This window comes from Polyodon spathula, chromosome 21, assembly GCF_017654505.1.
Source record: "Polyodon spathula isolate WHYD16114869_AA chromosome 21, ASM1765450v1, whole genome shotgun sequence".
Classification (NCBI taxonomy): Eukaryota; Metazoa; Chordata; class Actinopteri; order Acipenseriformes; family Polyodontidae; genus Polyodon; species Polyodon spathula.
This window is the reverse complement of record NC_054554.1, coordinates 26870779-26890355: the sequence shown is the minus strand read 5'-3', so window position 1 is coordinate 26890355 and position 19577 is coordinate 26870779. Positions and strand designations below refer to the sequence as shown.

At 41.0% G+C, this 19577-nt stretch overlaps 1 protein-coding gene across 3 annotated transcripts; it reads right to left on the bottom strand.

Moving 5' to 3' along the window:
• Window positions 1-1397: 1397 nt before the first annotated feature.
• On the bottom strand, window positions 1398-7318 carry tha1 (threonine aldolase 1). Of its 3 annotated transcripts, XM_041221231.1 has the most exons (7): window positions 6909-7316; window positions 6186-6269; window positions 6005-6093; window positions 5083-5268; window positions 4394-4531; window positions 2567-2759; window positions 1398-2119 (listed from the first exon to the last, which is right to left on the bottom strand). In XM_041221231.1, exons 1-7 carry the CDS (start codon window positions 7216-7218, stop codon window positions 1815-1817), a joined length of 1305 nt encoding a protein of 434 aa, XP_041077165.1. In that variant the 5' UTR covers window positions 7219-7316; the 3' UTR covers window positions 1398-1814. The 3 variants fall into 3 exon arrangements, with proteins under 3 accessions (XP_041077165.1, XP_041077167.1, XP_041077166.1); XM_041221233.1 differs by lacking the exon at window positions 5083-5268 and having other exon boundaries at window positions 6909-7318; XM_041221232.1 differs by lacking the exon at window positions 6186-6269 and having other exon boundaries at window positions 6909-7318.
• Between the last annotated feature and the right edge of the window lie 12259 nt (window positions 7319-19577).

The following is a 19577-nucleotide window of genomic DNA, read 5'->3' as shown; positions in this document are numbered from 1 at the left end:
AAAGTGCTTCCTATTTTCTGTTCTGAATGCCCCTTTGTCTAATCTCCATTTATGACCCCTGGTCCTTGTTTCTTTTTTCAGGTTGAAAAAGTCAATACCTTTTAGAATTTTAAATGCTTTAATTAGACCGCTGCGTAGTCTTCTTTATTCAAGACTGAACAGATTAAATTCTTAGGCTGTCTGCATATGACATGCCTTTTAAACCTGGAATAACTCTGGTCGCTCTTCTTTGCAATCTTTCTAGAGCAGCAATATCCTTTTTATACCGAGGTGACCAGAACTGAACACAATATTCTAGATGAGGTTTTACTAATGCATTGTACAGTTTTAACATTACTTCCCTTGATTTAAATTCAACACTTTTCACAATATATCCGAGCATCTTGTTGGCCTTTTTTATAGCTTCCCCACATTGTCTAGACTAAATCATTAATGTAGATTAGGAATAGCAGAGGACCTAATACTGATCCCTGTGGTACTCCACTGGTTACCACACTCCATTCTGAGGTTTTTCCTCTAATCAGTACTTTCTGTTTTCTACAAGTTAACCACTCCCTAATCCATGTACATGCATTTCCTTGAATCCCAACTGCGTTCAGTTTGAGAATTAATCTTTTATGCAGGAGTTTGTCAAAAGCTTACTGGAAATCTAAATAAACCATGTCATATGCTTTGCAATTATCCATTATTGATGTTGCATCCTCAAAAAAATCTAACAGGTTAGTTAGACACAATCTCCCTTTCCTAAAACCATGTTGACTGTCTCCCAGGATACTGTTACCATATAGGTAATTTTCCATTTTGGATCTTATTATAGTTTCCATATAATAGAAGTTAGGCTTATTTATTTATGTTTTCTATATCTTTATAAGAGATGTTGATAAAGATGAGCGCGCCTACGATACAAGTTTTAACGAGCAGCACAATTCAAATAAAAATGTGATTTGTAAATGGGGTGCTTAGTTATGAAAGATGGGCAAAAAATGACAAACACACACCATAACACTGCCAATGGAGTGCAGGGCTGTTATGGGTGACCAAGAGTCATGAGCATTCTTCAATGACTCTGAGAACGCCTTTCCATAAACGTGTGCACTAAATACTGCAAACGTGTTTCATTTAGGATTCCCAAACAAGAAATTAATAACCCAGTAATAAACGCTCGCATCACGTTCCTGCTCTAATGTGTTAATCTAATGTTAGATACAAGCCCAATGATGATGCCATTTTTCCTCGTAAAAAGTGATGAAAAAAATGGAAAAAACTTTTAATTGAAAAATGTGTTTACGATGCACCCAAATCTCCTTTTTTCAGCTATTTTCAGTATTTCATGCACAAAAGGGTTCATTATAGATTTTATTTTTAAATTATGAAGTACAATATAAAATATGGACACATCAGTCGTCATTGTTATTTACTTTGATTATAGTAAAAAATGTACGTAAACACAGATTGAGTTCTTTTTGAGGCTTGTGTTAACCCTTTTCACGAATACTTACTTTAGAATTCACACGTCAATTGACAAACATTGCCAGGAGTGTTCGCAGGGGAACTGCTGTCGGAAACATCATCCATTGTTAAAAGGAAAGTCAAACAGCCCTCTATCCAAACAGAATCAGGATTCAACAGCATACTCATCAATCACTAGAAATACTTATTGAAGAAGTAATAGAGCCACTGAAAATGCATGCTATCTGAAGAAGGTGGAAGCTGAAACGTCATAGCGAATTATTAAAGGAGTGATTTATTTTATCGACCATTACTTTTTTCTTCATTACATATCCTAGCTATAGCTTTTGGAGGCCGGTCCTTTGCTAGGCACTCTGTCGCTCCTCCCTGTACTTGTGTGTGATGTAGTTCAGTTTGCGGATGGCAAGCTCAGTGTCCTCTTCGGAGACGTCAAGATGCCACACTGCCCGCACTGAGCCCTCCACGTGAGGGAACATGAGGACCCGGACCCCTTGCCCCAGAGACTCCACCTCCCCAGGGGTCACCGCCTCCATGCGGGTGCAAAACTCCTGGGGGGTCAGCCCAGGCTGCTGCACCCTGAACCTCAGGATATTAGTCTCCACAGTGCTGAGATCCACGCAGCAGAGAGGGGAGTCGGCCTGCAGCAATGCTGGGGAAAAACAGAGGTGTGAAAGTACACAGACTGTGTGGCCTACAGCAAAGAGGCTACGAGGCGCAGAAGATCTATAGCTAAGCACAGAATCCCATTCAAGGCTCTTAATGGGTTTGTAAAGACAGTCAAAATGCTGAAAAAGATTTTGTGTTTAAATGTGACTCCCTGGTCAACTATAGCGTTGTATTGGAAATATAAAAATGCACAGTACCAGTAATAATGTTAATAAAGCTAACAAGAGGTGAGATCGTGAATATTAAAGCATTGCCACAGTATGCATTTGCCATAGCTTACCCTAGTTTGCCATGTTTATCAATATGCCACGCCATACCTGGCTATGCGTCCCCATGCTCTCACTGTGCTTTGTTACATGTTGCTATGCTTTTTCCAATGGGAGACTTTCATATCAATCAATCTCTTTAAATTAATCCCACCCGGGTCTACCTCGGGCGAAGGTCTTGGCGTTGCGATGGTCGTCCTTCAGCCTGCCCACCATGTTGTTTAGCGCCAGGATGCCCGCTGCTGCCAGGATGCCAGCTTGCCGCATCCCCCCACCCAGCACCTTGCGGGCTCGCACTGCCCTCTGCACAAACTCTCTGGGTCCCCCTAGCAGACAGCCCACTGGGGCCCCGAGACCCTGTCAGACACGAAGCACAGTCAAAGCATCTGAAAGCATGCTTACAGCAGTTATCACACAATGTAACTAACATCACTAAAGGGATGGAAAGAAGACTCCTACTGCATAGCAAGGTCAGTTATCTACAGGTAATGACACCTGCAGAGGATACTACAGCCAGCACTCGGATAGCCGTTACCCAGATACACGTCAGTTGCATTTTACCGCCCTTGTATTGAGAATAAAATCAATCCCCATTATATATATGTAACAAATTAATGCACTTACCCGTCACACTCGATTTCCGTCACGAGTTTTCTCATCCAAAGTCCATTTCTTCAATGTTGCAATTTATTTTTTGCCCATGCCAAATCAGTCTGTCTTTATTGCGCAGTTACACAGCGCCCTCCAAATTCACACGATGAAATGCAGCAAAAACTAAGCGAACGAGACAAGCTACGATAATGTAAAAGTTAATCATTAAACAGTTTTAGATACATTGATGCATTTTTTTTAACTGTGATTTTTAGTTGCTTTTGTGCATTTTCATTTGCAAGTGAACTGTGACTTTAGGGCCTTATCGAGCACTACATTCTGCAATTTTGAATACTGACTTTGGATACTGTTTTAATTCTGGAAACTGTTGTTTTTTTTTTAATCTTTTGCTAAATTGCATTGGCTTTTACGTTTTACGCAGTTCTGTGCATGGGTAACAGTTTGATTTTATTTTCCTGCTGGGTTGTTAATGGGGAATTTTAAATACTGCTACAATACGTATCGGATCTAAAAGTGAGTACTGTATTACAGTTAATGTGTTTGCAGTCGTCTTTTTTGGCAAGCGATATCTTCAGACTCATATCGTTCTGAATTAAAATATTTCTATTGAAAATATAGTACTGTAACAACCAACTACAGTACATCGAAATGAAAGCCTACTTATTTTAAAACACAGTCCTTTCAGTTATGTATTTTTGAAATTGTATCTTTTTGTGTTCCCTGAAAAAACGGACAAGGGTTGGAACGGCCAAAATGAAATAATTAGTTATGCATTGGACTCATTTAACCGTCACTGAAGTAAAAAACGTATAGGGTCAGATATGTGAGTGCTGACTGTAATTCTATTAAAAATTGAACACATGTTTTTGTGCATGAAGATTTGTCTTATTTTTTTTTTTTTTTTATGTGATTTTAGGTTACAGTTTGGTTTGGATCGATTAGGCTTCTTCAAAGTAAAGCAAGTTAAAGTAAATTTCAAGATTCAAGTCTCTTGCTGCTTTATGTCACTAACACTGACACCAAGAAGTCTCCCTTAAAGTTTGTTGACTGAGCAAATCTCTTTGAATAAAGTTCTGCTACTAAAAAGGATGAAGTATATGAGCATAATTACATTAATCTGATTTAAGATAAGAAAAAAAGACAAATGTACTCTATGCTGAAATGCAATGGGAATACAGAAGTAGGTACTCAAAATAAAAATTTACTGTTTTTCCCTATTCACATAAACTGTAAGAACTTCAAGTCAGCAGAAACAGTAGCTGGATCAGGATTAGACTTAAATGACAGGAAAGGTGGTGACAGTAATGTTGAAAAGATGGTCTCTCCTTGTTAAACGTGAACAGCTATGATGTTGAAGCAGCAGCCCCTCAGCCTGTTACCTTGGACAGACAGACGCTGACCGAGTCACAGTGTTGCAGGATTTCAGACGGATGGACGCTCAGCGCCACAGCAGCATTCATCAGCCGTGCTCCGTCCATGTGCACAGCCAGGTCGTAGCGGTCAGCCAGGCCGCGGAGCTGCGGGGGGGGCAGGGCGAGAAAACAGAGAGCTGGGAGAGGGACTGTGAACAAGTGAACTGCGTTACATCCCTGTGTTTCTTATACAGAGCTTCCTTGTTATTGCATCATCAACAGTGTAATAGTTGAAGGCATGGAAAGTCATGCACGTCAAAAGTGTCTGGAATATATTTAGAACATGTACTAAATCAAATGACAACAGGTTCAGATTTGATCATAACACTTTAAATGGACCTAAAAAGAGTTTGCTGCTGCAAAAAGGTAAGAGGTGGCATGTGTCTCAATACTGGGGCATTTGTTGCCCAATCTATGCCCCTCATAATCAACTCCCTCCTTATACATCCTACAGATTTTAATCAGCAAGCCATCTCCAGTGCATCCATTTACTCCCAATGCAGAAGGACCTGGGCGACTGAAACACATGCAAGATTTTGTCCCGCAGCGTTATCTCAAACTATATGCATGCAACAGATTTCTATAGCTGACAGGGGTGGTGCATTCTCCACCAGGCCAGCGATGTAACAAGCCACTGTTACAGTGTGCTTCCTCACCTCCTTGAGAAAGGCGAGGGGCAGCACGCGGCCCCCCTGGATGTTGTGTGTGTTCTCCACCCCGATGAGCCGGGTTCGAGGATAGTGTGAGTCTGGGTAGCCGTGGCGGATCTTTGACTCCACCTCCTCCAGGTTAAAGGTTCCATCAGGGTTATTGCGCACGGTGCAGGAGTGAACCCCAGCACACTGCGAGGGGAAGGCAGGAGAGCGCAGTGTGAAAACACTTCTACCTGGTGAATGGTGAGTTCATGCCGACACAGAAAATCAGTGCTGTGCGTGTCAGTGCATTCCACTCACATACACAAGCCTCATTATTGCAAGGGCCTGGTAACTGTTAACAGCATGCAATTCTGAGTCATCATTCTGGTACTTTAGGCAGAAAGGTCAACACTGGCTCATGATTCTGATAGTTTGGTAGTCCCAAGGATACAGACACAATCAGGAGAACTGGCTTTTTCGTATCGACTCCCAAAAGCGTGGCACACTTTTTCACATGGTTTAAGCATGGAATTTGATAACCTTTGTTTTTTTGGTTATAAAGAGCAGATTTGGGATCTGCTTAAAACTTCTTGCCATTGCTTTTCTTTTAGTCCACATTGAAAAGCAAAAAAAAGCTGTATTACTGCTCCCTTGTTTATTTGTTGTTATTGTCTAAGGCTGGACCACACAGATATTAACTGTGTTGTTTTATGTATGATTGTGTCTGTGTATGACAGCACCCCTTGACCCCTTGGCCTGAATGGGTTAATTTCCTGTATAAATAAATAAATAAATATAAACACTTTGACTATGCAATTTAGACAAACTTCCGCCCCCCCTCCTCCCTTATTACTAAATGAATGCACAAATGCATAATCGCATAAAGTCAGGGTCCGACTGTCCCCCCCCCCCCCCCCCCCCCCCCCCTGCCCCCAGCATGGACCTGTGCACTGCCCCCTTGCTCGTAAATGTGCAGGTGCGACTTCTCCCCCAGTATGATCTCCTCGCCTCTCTCTCGGCAGTGACTCATTACTGCAACGAGACACAAGCACAGACTGGGATGCCGTTGTTTGCAAAAGCCCTGACTGGTGTCCCTGGCCACTCTCAGCCTGCAGAGATCTTACCAGCAATGAGGTTGCTCATAGTTCCAGAGGGCACAAAGAGGGCATCCTCCATCCCAAACAACTGCGCCGCCTGTCTCTGCAGCTCTGGAGAGAATATTACATGAATGAAGGGGTGGGTGACAAAGAGCTGGCTCCCTTCTGAACTATGAAGGCCAATACACAAAGTACTTTGCAAACAGGAGCAGGACAAACAATAGCAACACCTGTATGTACAGCTGCACATGTTCTTCTTAATGTGGGAGTGATGTTTAAGAAGGAATGGTCTCAGATAGAAGACTCTCAGGGTCCGTGCTTGTGCCATCGTGCAACACACTTGCTTCCATTAGAGAGCAGAAAGCAAACACCTTTGACTGAGTGATTCAAACTAAGCTAAAAATCCTGAATAACCTTAACCCTAACCCTTGGCCAGTTCACACACCCTAGTCTCGTATCTTGTAAAGCGCTTTGTGATGGTGGTCCACTATGAAAGGCCCTATATAAAAATAAAGATTATTATTATACACAATGCATACAGGCTACTGTTACTTACTGTAGGATCATACTATCTTTTAATCATTGTGATTTTAAATAACAATGACGTGTCGTTTTACGTAACTTATTCTACATTTTGTACGTGGTTGTGCGGACACAAGAAAGCACAGTAACACAACAGTATGTATGTATGTATGCAATGACTGCCGTCTTCTTGTTGTCTGCATTAGTTAAGTGTGGATGATTTCTTACCGTTGACAGTTGGATCCTCTCCGTACACATCGTCCCCGACCTCAGCCTTGGCCATGGCACGTCGCATTGCTGGTCCGGGTTTGGTGACAGTGTCACTGCGGAGGTCGACCGTGCGCACCGGAACCGAGCCGTCGTCAGCTTGATCTGTGGACCTTGCAGCCCCATAATAAGAGCGGGCTATTAAAACTCCCGCTTTATATACAGAACTGATGCAATGTGGCTGTTCCAGTCCGGTACTACTAATATTGGTAATTTGACACCTGCGCTGCAGTAATGCACGTAATGAACATGTCAGTCGTTTTAAGGTCATTTTTGCTGTTCATGCACAGAATTTCAGCAGCAGAAAAAATAAATAATGTTCCTATTTCGCTAACGGTGTGCAATGAACTTTGGATCACTGCACTCGGTAATCATTGATACTGTGCAGCAGCTGGAAAGGACACTCAATCGAGCTGGCACTGCCGACCAGTTATTGCGCCTGAAAGGCTTGTGCATGTGACGAGAGAGACGGAGTTCGGTTGGAAAGGTATTCTTTTTGTTAATTTAATTCAGGCACTGTTTTCAATTTGAAAGTGCACCTGATAAAATACATTATTTCGTTTTAAAATACCACTTTTTAATGGCTCCAAAATTCCACAATGTATATGTTGAATGCTTATTTATGGATTTTCCAATTTGTCAAAATTTGCTATAAAAACAAACTATTTTTCAAAATCTACAACGTCATACATTGAAGCGTACATTGCGTCCAGGAATGAGTTAAGGGTGCTGAAAAACTAAGCGGAGACAATTCTCCAACGTGAAGGATGTTAATTGAAATAACGTTTCCGTTTATTTAAAACACGATATAAAAATAGACAATTGGAATATCATGTAACAAAAAAAAAAAAAAAAAAACATTACACTCGCTTTGATGATGGAAGATGTTTTCTTTTGACAGATTAATGCAGGGTTTACTAGGATCCTGCAGTTCATATCCAGGCCACCAAGTGTCGCTCCAGCTCAAGTCAAAGAGCATGCGGTAAGACATGAGGAAGGAATGTTTATACTACGTACAAAACTGCAGAGTCGGAGTATTGTAATGTTGAAAGCGCAAAAGCGAGAACCTGCAATTCCAATCCACTAGAGGTCTTCCTAACTCAAGCTAAATCTTGGCTAATATTAGTCCTAATCGTGACATTCAATGTAACATTCACTGGTGCTTGGAGTGCTTCATGTTTTACCCCACTCAGAACGGTTCCTAATAGGTATCAGTGTCTTGTCATATACCTGAATGGAAAACTGCCTCCACTTCAAACAATGTTAAAACATTCGGATAAGCAAGAGGGTGCAGGAAATGATATCCATTTACTACCAATCAGTCAATCAATCAATCAATCGTCTTTACTTTATATAGCGCCTTTCGAAGTGGACCACCATCACAAAGCGCTTTGCAAGATGCAGTAACAAGAAGAAAATCCATAATACTTCAAATATAGAGAAATGCATAATACACGATACAGTTTAAAAACTAAAAGCTTAATACATTAAATACAGTGGAAAGTGCATAATACATGAAATAGTTCATTAAATACAGTGGAAAGTGCATACTACATAATAGCGTAATACATGAATAGTACCTTAAATACAGTGGAAAGTGCAGAAATAGTAGCAGCAACACAGCAGCTAATAGCAGACATCAGGCTTAAAGAGTATGGAGAGCAAGAGAGAACAGGTGGGTCTTGAGAGTTGATTTAAAGCGAGCAAAGGTGGAGCATCACGCACCAAAGCTGGGAGAGAGTTCCAAAGAGTTGGAATCATGAAGCTAAACAAACGTTCTCCAAGTGTGGTGAACTTTTGCTTGGGGATAACAAGCAGGCCAGAGTCGGAGGACCTCAGCTTGCAGGCAGGGACCTAGCGAGTCAGCAGGGTGAGGAGGTACTCGGGACCTGTGTGATGAAGGGCATTGTAGGCGAGCAGGAGAGTTTCGAACGTAATCCTAAATCCTAAATGCCGGCTTTATTTACTTCATTTTCATTGTATGCGTTATGTTTTAGTATAGCTTAGTGCTAATATACCTTTGTATATAAAAAATAACTTGATGTAGAGCACTCTTCTAAAAAGAACTTGATGTAGAACATGTTTTCTTTCTGTTTTGTACTGCCAAAACCAGCCTGGCAGAGCTGCTGTTTATAGTGGCTGCTGCTGCCAGGGATAGACTTGTGTTCAGACTTTCATGTTCTGCTACTGTAGTTGGCTCAGAAACTAGAATGTTCTGACTAGGCCAAACAGCAACCATAAATAAACCAGTATTGAAGCCACTGTCTTATTTTAAAGCTGTGACTGTATTCGAATCCTATTCACAGGTTCAGATTTTACTACTGTGTTGCTTTGTGCAGAAAGTGAAGGTGACATCTCCTTTTGAAATAGACTGTGCCACGCTCTAATGGTTGTTGATCAAGTGTCAGTTTCTATGAAGAAAACTGTCTACAGCTGATCATGAATTGGGCATTGTGTTTCACTGGAATCCAACAAAATAATGGGCTCTATTGTAAAGTCTTTTTGTAGGAATAAAAGGTAGTTGCGAAAAAAGATTTTAATCTCAACAGGTTTTTCCAGCTTAAATACCAGGTTAAATAAATACATAAAATAATTTTAAAAACCTTGAACTGGGCCCTCCCATGCAACACTCTGCACCTAGTGTATGTAACACATACATTAGTAAGAAATATTGTGAGGGTTACCAGCTGTTTTTCATTTCCAATTCATTTTAACAGAATACTGCTGATTGCAGTTGTGATCAGAGATGTGTTGGAATCGATTAAAAGGGAATTTGAATTGATCCCGACCTTGGTAAGAAATACCACAAAGAACACATTTTCATTCTGGTGTAGGAGCTGTACGTTGAGAGTATCGGAGAGCTGTTTTAAGTGACAGGGCTCCTTTTAAACTTACACCTGTCAATCGGATGGGGGTAATTGAAACAGTAAATGACATACAAAGTGATTGGAATGTAGAATAAGAACAATGCGTCAGGTAAGAGAGCTGTGATATTTTCATAGGTGAGAGGCTCAATGAATCATGTGGCTGCAGCCTGACTGTTCCGTTCAAGGCGTGTATTATTTAAAGAGCAGCAGGGTTATTATAAGCAGTGACATTCGATAGCACAGCTGTTGGACTTTCCGGTAAATGCTGGCGCTTACGCCAGTATAGTTAATTAATTGTTCTTAATTTTATAAAGGCCTCCACAGTAAAGCTCCTCTCCCCAAGTATTCAAAGAAACAGGCTGTGGCTTTTAAAAGTTGCAAAAAAATATTTGGGTGAGCAGATGAATGTGTAAAATCTTAATAATAAATCTCTCTCTCTCTCTCTGTATTTGGTTCACCCTTTTTTTTGCTTCAAGGAACCGTATACAGAAGTCTACTGCAATATTGCTGGCACTATAGGCTGTACTGACTGCATTTACAGTAATTTTGCATTATTGTATAAATGTTGATAATCAGCAATTATTGTGATAATCCACAATACTGCAGAAATGTATTGGTTAGGGATTACTTCTGGATTTATGTACATTGGTAATATTGTATTCAGTAATAAAATCTGGAAGTTGATGGGAAAAGTTGAATTGGCTGCAAATGTTTTCTTATCTGTATTTAATTTTATAAAAGCTCTTCAACGTGCACATAATGTTTTTCATCTCCAAAGATTGTTGCGTTTCCTTTAAAATGGGCTACATACATGATCGATTGTATCATGTGTTAGATTGCAGTAAGATAAAATGCCTATGTATTAATATTTTAGAGAACGCAATTTGATGGTAGAAAACGGTAGGAATTTATTCTTAGTTTATGTCTTATTCATATTACACTGCTATGTTAACCCCCACCCCCCCCATCTGCCCCATTACAGTGTATATTAAATATTTATGGGAAGCCTTCACTGTTTTGAATATACCACAATGGAAGTCATTCAATAAGGCAGACATTCTGGGAAGTCTTTAGGGACAAAATGCCCTTTAATCTGAATACCACGGAGAGTAAAATGACCCCTAATAGCTTTCCAGTTCCGGCATGTGGTAAAAGCTGCTCTTGCACACAACAGCATCTCATTTGCTGGTGCCCAAACTTGCTCGTCTGTTAACTGTTATCTATTCCTAATACCCCACAGACAGCTCGACTGGTTAGCCCTCTCTCTAAAGCTGTTATCTCATCCGTGCAGCTTGCTGGTGCGAAGGTACAGGGGTTGCACTCTAGAGGGAATGGATTTATAATGTTTGCAAATAAATAAACCCACCTGAGTGCAGAGCCGTGCCTGGTTTGGTCCAGCTGGCAACTGCACAGGATATGATGTCTTAGCTCCAGAAGCGCCTCCCTGGTCCAGGTCGTTCTGTTTGGCTTACACACAACAGCCAGTCTGCCACAATGGAGCTGTAATAAGGCCAAGGTATAATATGCCAGAAGACATGATGTCATGCCAGTTCCAGCCAGCTTGCTGCTTTTTCAGCATTTTGCAATGTCGTTATCAGTATGCAATAAAAGATTAAGAAATTGCCAACTCCTCGCTTATAACAATGACTATTTTTTTTGTTATGGTAATTATTTATTTATTTGGGTTTTTTTGCATGCGTTGTGGTAAGTCAGCCAAATACCTGACTCCGCCCCAGTTCCAGTGATCTTGGACTTTTACACTTTCTATCAACTGCATCGTTTGCTGCTATTCAAAGCAAAAAAAAAAAAAAACATTTCGCGGCAACATAAACCACGGTAGCGCCTTAGATCACATAACCATGTAATTACATGGTAATAACACAACTTACTACTAAATAGCCAGAACCATTTATATGTAATTACACAGGGTTACCGTGACAGAGTAGGAGTAGGGGTCTACTTAAATCGCAGTAAATTTATGATTTTTCACGGTTAGGTTGCGGAATAAAATTAGGATTTTGTGGACCTGTTTAAACATGAAATAAACCTAAGTAGACAATATTTCAGAACACTATAAAGCCTTAAAACAGTGGTGCTTGCTTCCTTACTAAAACAGAGTGCTGTCATTTGTTAGAGGCATGTTAAAGACAAGCATGCAGCATCCCGCTGTAGTTGACTTGCCCATACATTGAGACTGCATGTTCTGCATCCACTAAATTGGTTGGAAGTGTAAGGCAAAGCTTTGCCAAGTTATACAGATGTGGAAATCGATAAGAAACAGCCCCAGAACTCATCTGCCCAAGGGCATCTAGCATACTTTAATAAAGGCAATGTATGCAGCACGTTCGTTGTCGTGTTATTTGTCCTATCCAATAATTCATTTTATTAGTACCGAGTCAAACTAAGAGAACGTGGCTATTTTGGTCTAAAATCCCAACTGCGTAAAAGTAAGCAGCAGGTTGAAGCGAGGTGGCTGTACTAGATCGTTTTAGTACTGATTTAACTTGCAGACAGGAATACTTTTTGTCTGGGCTGGCTTTCCAGTTTGGTTTCTGAAAGCTGTTTATTTTATGCTGTGTTCAGCAGCCTCTGTAGTAGCCTTGTTTAATGTGTGATTCTGAAGCTAAATAGCTGTCAATCGTATTTTCTCCAAAGACACATTAAGATATGCAAAACAGTTACCTCAGTCTGCATGTACAGTTTGTTTGGGAAATATCTTGAAACGATCATCAGCCAAAATATACTTTGCTTTTTTTGTCGTCCATTTCTATTATTTTACCTCCAGTGCTGAAAACGGTGTGTTGTTCTTCCTTCATTCTGGCCTGACGTCACCGCAACACTAGCCTGTCACACATAATAATACAAAGAAAAAAAAAGAAAAAACTGCAGTACCCTTATCTGGCCTGAGTCCAGGAGGCGGGGGCGATCCCACCACTGACACCACGTGTGACAGGCTTGCGTTGAGGTGATGTCAGGCCAGATTGCAGGAAGAACAACACACAGGTAACTGCAGTGAAAAGACACGTTGTGCGCCATTTATTTAAATACAACAAAAATAAACGCTCCCAGAGCACAAATAAAAGAGATTAACAAAAACAAATCATGAACACAAAACACTAAAGGTCGGGCTGGGCAGTAGCCTTCACGGTTCCTTTATATTTTTTTAATTTCTCTCTCGCTCCTCGCTCGCTCTTGTTCCTCCTCTGAACATCCACCCCGAGTGCAGAGAGCTGCAGACTTTTATTTACTATGGCCGAGGGGTTAACTATCAATTCTCTCATTACCCCTCGGCCACAGTCTGCACGAGTTTTCAAATTGGCAACTAGCAGAGGACGGGCTTCTATGCTCATCTCTGCCAGAACACATCTAAATAAAAACAAAACAAAATGCACGGCTTCGCCGTCATATTTAAATACATAAATACAATAAATAAATCATAATACACAAATACAAAATAACACGGGGAGACCCTGTTCTAAAAATAAACAAACAATACATTCAAACAGCAGGGCTTTATAAGAGGTGCACTTTTGTAAGAGATGCATCTTTGGAAATGTTTTCTTATCAGCTCTCCAGTTGGGTTTTCCACGCTGGGAATCTTCACAAGCAGGGTGTGTCTCTACAAACCAGAGAACTATAGATAGGTATTGGGAATATATAGCCCTCTTCCTGTCGTGTCCTGGTGAATCTCCCGCACCCCAACATTGCTTTGTTTGTTTAATTGACATGCTTCTTCTTCAAACAAACTACCACTGCCATTTCAGAACAGCTGTGCATGCAATTAATGCATTCATTCACTAACCTATGAGCTATCTAATTGATGCAAACCAGGGACTATTAGCCCATATTAAAAAATTATTAAAAACTGTGGGCACTTGTCCAGACCAGTATAAGGAAGTGGTTGAATACACCATGAGGGTGTGACGCTTATCTTAAAGGCTGTGCATATTGATCGAACTTTATAGTTGTGCAGTACATTCTGGTAATGACTCCTGTACAGGAGTAATACATGAAATAATTGCTTTTTAATTTCCGTTTCATTTATTATTTTAAGGCGTTTGCAGTCTCTGTGAGCGGTTCTGGGTTCTGTTCCTGCTCTAGTTATCACTTTTCTCTAAATCTCTCTTTAATTGTCTTTTAACTTGTCTGGAGAACCCAAAGTGCCAGGACTGACCAGCCTTCCTTATTCCATTCACATCATGGTTCAATGTAAGGAGCAGTGTATTCTAGAGTCATTAAGAATGAAGCTAAGTTTGCAGCTATACCCTTGTTTCTTCACAACAGGCTTCCTGGCAGAAGTCAACAGCTCCACATTGAACCCTGCGGGTGAGAGAACTGTCCCTCAGATCTGTGGAATACTGTACTGTCCACAGCAGCACCTTCAATAAGCGTCCAATTGGCTTATTGGCGTCCTGTACTCGTTAAAAAGCTCTGTCTTGTTGCCTTCAATTGCCTGTAATTTAATTTATAGATTGGGGGCCAGTTCATACAGTAACTGTTCACACATAAAATGATGCTCCTTTTCTAGCGCCACACTCTCTCTAAACAGAACGTCGATGAGGACTGTCTGACCTTGCAGCTCTGTCTGTGTTCTTCTCTCCCAGTTATGGAGATGAGATCATGGCTGGTAATATTAGGTTTTCCGCAGCTCCAGTTCTGACAAATTGGAGGTGCTGTTTGCACTGATCAAGCTCTATTAAATTCAGCATTTCGCTTCCAGTAAGAGAAGCAATAAGAGTTGGACAGTAAAATAAATATTAGTTTTGCAGCTTACTGAGCAATAAGTGGACGCCGTGTAATGTAAGGAGATCGGAAACGGCAATAAAGAAATAAAACCCGGCTTCCTCAGGGTTATAAAGAGCAGCCTGTATTCCAGGAACACAGGCAGCCACGTACGGGCACATTATAGTGACACCTGCAGCGTTCCCTTGTTGGTAAAGCAGCAGCAGCAAACAGCTGCAGTATCAGTTAATAGATCATAGACTTTATTGTGTGTGTGCGTGGGCATGCTTGTGTGTGTAAGTGTGTGAGTTTTGTGTGTATGTGGACCAGTTTGTGCATTTGTTTGTGCATATATGCGTCCGTTGCATTTGTGTATGTGTCCCATTTGGTGTGTGTGTGTGTTTTAGTGAATGTACTGAATGTGTGTGAGCTAGTGTTGTGTTTGCCTGTGTGTCTATGTTCATTTGTGTGTGTATATGTTCCTATGTATGTTTATATGCTGGTGTATGTATGTATGCGTGAATATGTGTGTCTATATGTGTTTAAGGTTGGGGGGAGGGTCGACAGTGAAGTGGTTCTCTTATAGTCGGTCTGTAACTCTATATACTGTTCCGCTTTTAGCTAAAGGACTCCCAGCATTACCTCAGCAGTGCCGGGAGATAGCAGCAAGGGTCTTGCATTTCTCAAAGAAGGCGAGACGGATTGGATTGTTCTCCTAACAGACGCAGATTGGGGTGGCTGAGAGGCCAGGAGAGCTTTCCGAGAAGTCTCGTTATTGGCTGTCATGCATAATCTTAACACAGAGTTCATTATTGAAACTATTTCTACTGAAATCCACCAATTTTCCATTAGAGTCCATATACACACACACACACGCACACGCACGCACACGCACACGCACATGCACACACACACACACTCACACACACACACACACACACACACACACACGCACACACACACACACACACTGACACACACACTCACACTGACACACACACTGACACACACACACACTCACACTGACACACACACACACACACTGACACACACACACACACTCACGCACACAAACACACGCACACACACGCACACACACACATATATAAATACTGTAGGTATAAAAATATTTGTATACTGGACTTGGAAATCCGATGCAAGGGATGTTTGGCTTTCCGGAGATGATTTGTCCTGACATTTCTTTTTTCAATATTGTTGTAATCCGATCAATAAGGCAGGTGAACCTTTAAAACAGGCCGGTGAAGTGGTGGTAGGCTGTGAGGAGTGGCGGAGGGGCCGCTGTGACCTTGTGTCTTCTGAAGCTTATTCTCAGCCTGTTTAATTGATCCCAGAGGTGCAGCTGTACTGTATAGCACACACAGCCACTCAGAGGACCCTGTATTAAACTAGCAAAGAGCACACAGCCATTCTGTACAGTACCTGCAATACCATATAGCTCTAGATTTGCATTAGGTTTGCAAGCAAAAAGTAATAATAATAATAATAATAATAATAATAATAGTTATTAGTATTCAGACTAAGAAGCCATGCTTCTTCTAAAAAACCTGGCAAGCTGTGAAGAGAAAGAAGAGGCCAACAGAATTATTCAATAAATTAAAGCAAAGGCAGAATTATTTTTTTTTTTTTTTTTTTTTTTTAAGAGAACAATTTTAACTGTATAAAACTAAAAATTCTAAATTAAATTTGTAATCTACAGTTTTGCATTACTTTGAGGTCATACTGTTGGCACGTTCGATTTTGTGCTAATCTCAGAATCTTGGTATGTTAAGTTTAGTTACTTAGTTATGCAACAGAAAAACCTTTATTTTAATTTTTTTTCATATATCATACACAGTAAACAAAACGCTTTCCTGTTGCATGAATTGGATGAACAGGAAATACATATTTTAGGATGCGACATGTAGGAGTCACAATATTAAGCCACTTGTTGTTTATTTTTATACCTCAAATGGCAAAAATTCACTCTTAACAACAACAGAGTCATTGCACCTGTCCGGCAGATTAGTCAGCCTGCCGCTGGTATTGTTCAAACCTGAAGATTATGTTAAAACACAATGAGGCAAAGGTCAGCATGCAGCTACCCACACCAACAATAAGGCACGAAAACCACAAGGAAATGAAAATTGAAGCATATACGGTAAGGAAGCTATAAATCAAGGTCAGCACATTAGTTCTATAAACAAAAATGCCATCCTTCTTCCTAAGTTAAAAGATCTGGTAACTATATATATTAACCCCTGCGTACCCATTTGTGGCCATGCACTTACATCATAGATGTTTAGTTTTTTATTATTACTCATGTGCACGTTTAAATCTGTGAAATAGCCGATGAATCAATACTAAATAATCTGTGCCTTGGAGCTGAGGTGTGCTGCAGGCACATCTGCCCTTACAGGGACAGACAGAGAGGCTGTTACTGTCAGGCCCTTGTGAATGAGTGCACTTGCATGCAGTGTGAGTGAGAAGTCACCTGACTACAGGGAACCGCTGCTCTATTCATCTGATTTCAATTCAGCGAAGAGGCTCCCTCGCATTCAGCTGTGGCCTGGGGATGCAGACACGCTTCACAGAGTGAATGATTGGGTTTCAGGGAACTGAATGAGGGAACTGGATGCACAACAGGACGGCTTTTCTGCAGCCAAGAAAAGAAAAAGAAAAAAGTAGATCAGCTTTCTAAGGACAAAAAAGAAAGGATCTTTATCACACTCACACAAACACACATACATACACTCACACACACTCACACTCTCTCTCTCAGTTTAACTAACCCTTTGTTACTGCTGTACATTTAGAAGATTTTGTGCATGTTAAATGTTCCTCAAGACATGCCAGCTGCTTTCGGTATTAACCTTTTCACGCACCGTATATATATATATACACACCTTGGTTATCTCACCCTCTTTGTTTTAAGCTAATTGATGCTTCTATGTTCTTAGGAGGGGTTGTAGTTGTTTTTTGGCAGCCTTGCCAGTCTGTTTTATACAGTTTAAAATGTAATCAGAACATAAACACACTTACTAAAAAACTGGTTCTTGTTTTTTATTGCTCTGCAAATAATGAGAGGATAAGACCCATGTGACAGTGCATCTGGTTGTTGGGGCAAACTCCTATTATGTGCGTTGTAAAGGGCACAATGGTTGCATAACATATATTCCAGTAAAACCAATAATTAATCCATATTTCCTGAGGGCAAACTCCTATTATGTGCGTTGTAAAGGGCACAATGGTTGACCTCATTCCCATCACTCTGGGTTGTTTTTTTTGAACAGCATATCTCATTTCTATAATTGTTCCAGTTAGTTTATTAAAGAACGGACACAATCCTCAGCATAGAGAAGTTATCAGTTTCATCACAGAGGCTGCTTCCAGTAATCTGCAGCACCATACTGGTAAATGTAAAGAGGAAGTTTAATGATTACACACATGTCATATATGACAGGTTACAACAGATGTTGTTTTCAAAACTGTTTACTCCAAAGAGTGTACAATTTCAAAATGTTACAGAATTCTCAGCGTTCACTTGAAAACATGCTTTTCTTCTTTCATCACTGCGGATTCCGGAGGGGGTGTTGCATTGGTTCTGGCACTCCCCCAGGTTAGGGAGGCAAAACCGGTATAGGGACTGTTTCTCCTCATCACGCCACAGTGGACCCCACCAGCCAGGTGCCTAGAGAGCTCAGACGGTCACCCGCAGTGCTGGCCTTTGTCCTTCAGTGGGCCAGCTGTGTGGGGAATTGCTGCGCTACCTTGCAATGAAAAGCCAGGAAAGGCATATTCTGCAGAAGCGGAGGATTTACTTGATTCTTCTGCAGCTGTTTAATTTGCTTTTCTCAGTCCTGTATGAATAATTCAGGGCTTTTATAAGGAGATTTAATTAGGCATTGAGAGACTCTGGGGATCCGTCACTGGCTCTTAAACTGGTTTCACGCGCTCCCACTCACACTGCAGGGCTGCTTGATCAGGGAAGCAACAACTTCCACTGCAGTGGAGCAGCATGGCAGCAGTGCAGTTCACTGTCTGCAGTCATTACTGGGATCTCAAACTGCTGTTGCATAGCAGCTTCAGTAAGAAAGCGGTGTACATTGAGTAAACACACCCTTGGCTGTGCTTTCTAACTACTGAGCCAGATACACCCTCTCTAACCGCTATGCCACTCAAACCTGCTACCTTCCTTCTCCAGCACTTTCCAACCACTGAGCTGTCACTGCCGATGACAGAGCTTTGATGGGAGCATTGTGGACTGAGTGGGCAGGCAGCAGATTCTAAGATCCCAACTATATCAACAAAATGATTTCATGAAAGCAAAGCCAGAGAATGGATGGATGATAGATAAAGATGTACAGTAACTGGTGCTTCAGCCTCCAGTTGGTGCCTTGAAAGCGCAGAGTATCTGTATCTCTCCCTCTCCCCCTCTCTCTCCCTCTTATCCTCCTATTCACAATACCCGCTCGAGCAGTCACATGGTTTCCCTGAACTGCTGTGTTCTGTAAATGATTGTCCTGGGGCCCTGTATTTGTTTTCCAACAAGGGAACCTTTTTCTATTGAGTTACAAAATAATGTGACATTGCACATCAGAATGCTTTTAAACTGCGGCTGTGAGGAACATGTGCTTTCATTAATGTATACCGGTCTTATTTTTAAACAACGAATGAACTTGTATTTACGGTACTGGAAGATTATTAAAATAGAAAGCAGACCCTTAGTTGGCAGACTTGCTGTTGTTGGAGCTCATTGCAAACTCAGTGTTTCTGGAGTTTTTCACTTCGTACATCATGTCTTTGAACCTAACCTGATTATGTTGTACACATTGTAGGAAATGTGATTCATTCTTTTATCAAAAGACGCAACAGGCAGGCTAACTATTCCTGAAACACAATGAAAGCAAATCAAAAAACATACAGGACCCTGTTTACTAAACTGTTGCTACTAGGCCAACTGCACCATTTCTTTCTGATAGGAAAAATAAAAATGTATCCTTCTTTTCAACCCTTTTTTGTGTACCACAGAGTAATAGAATGC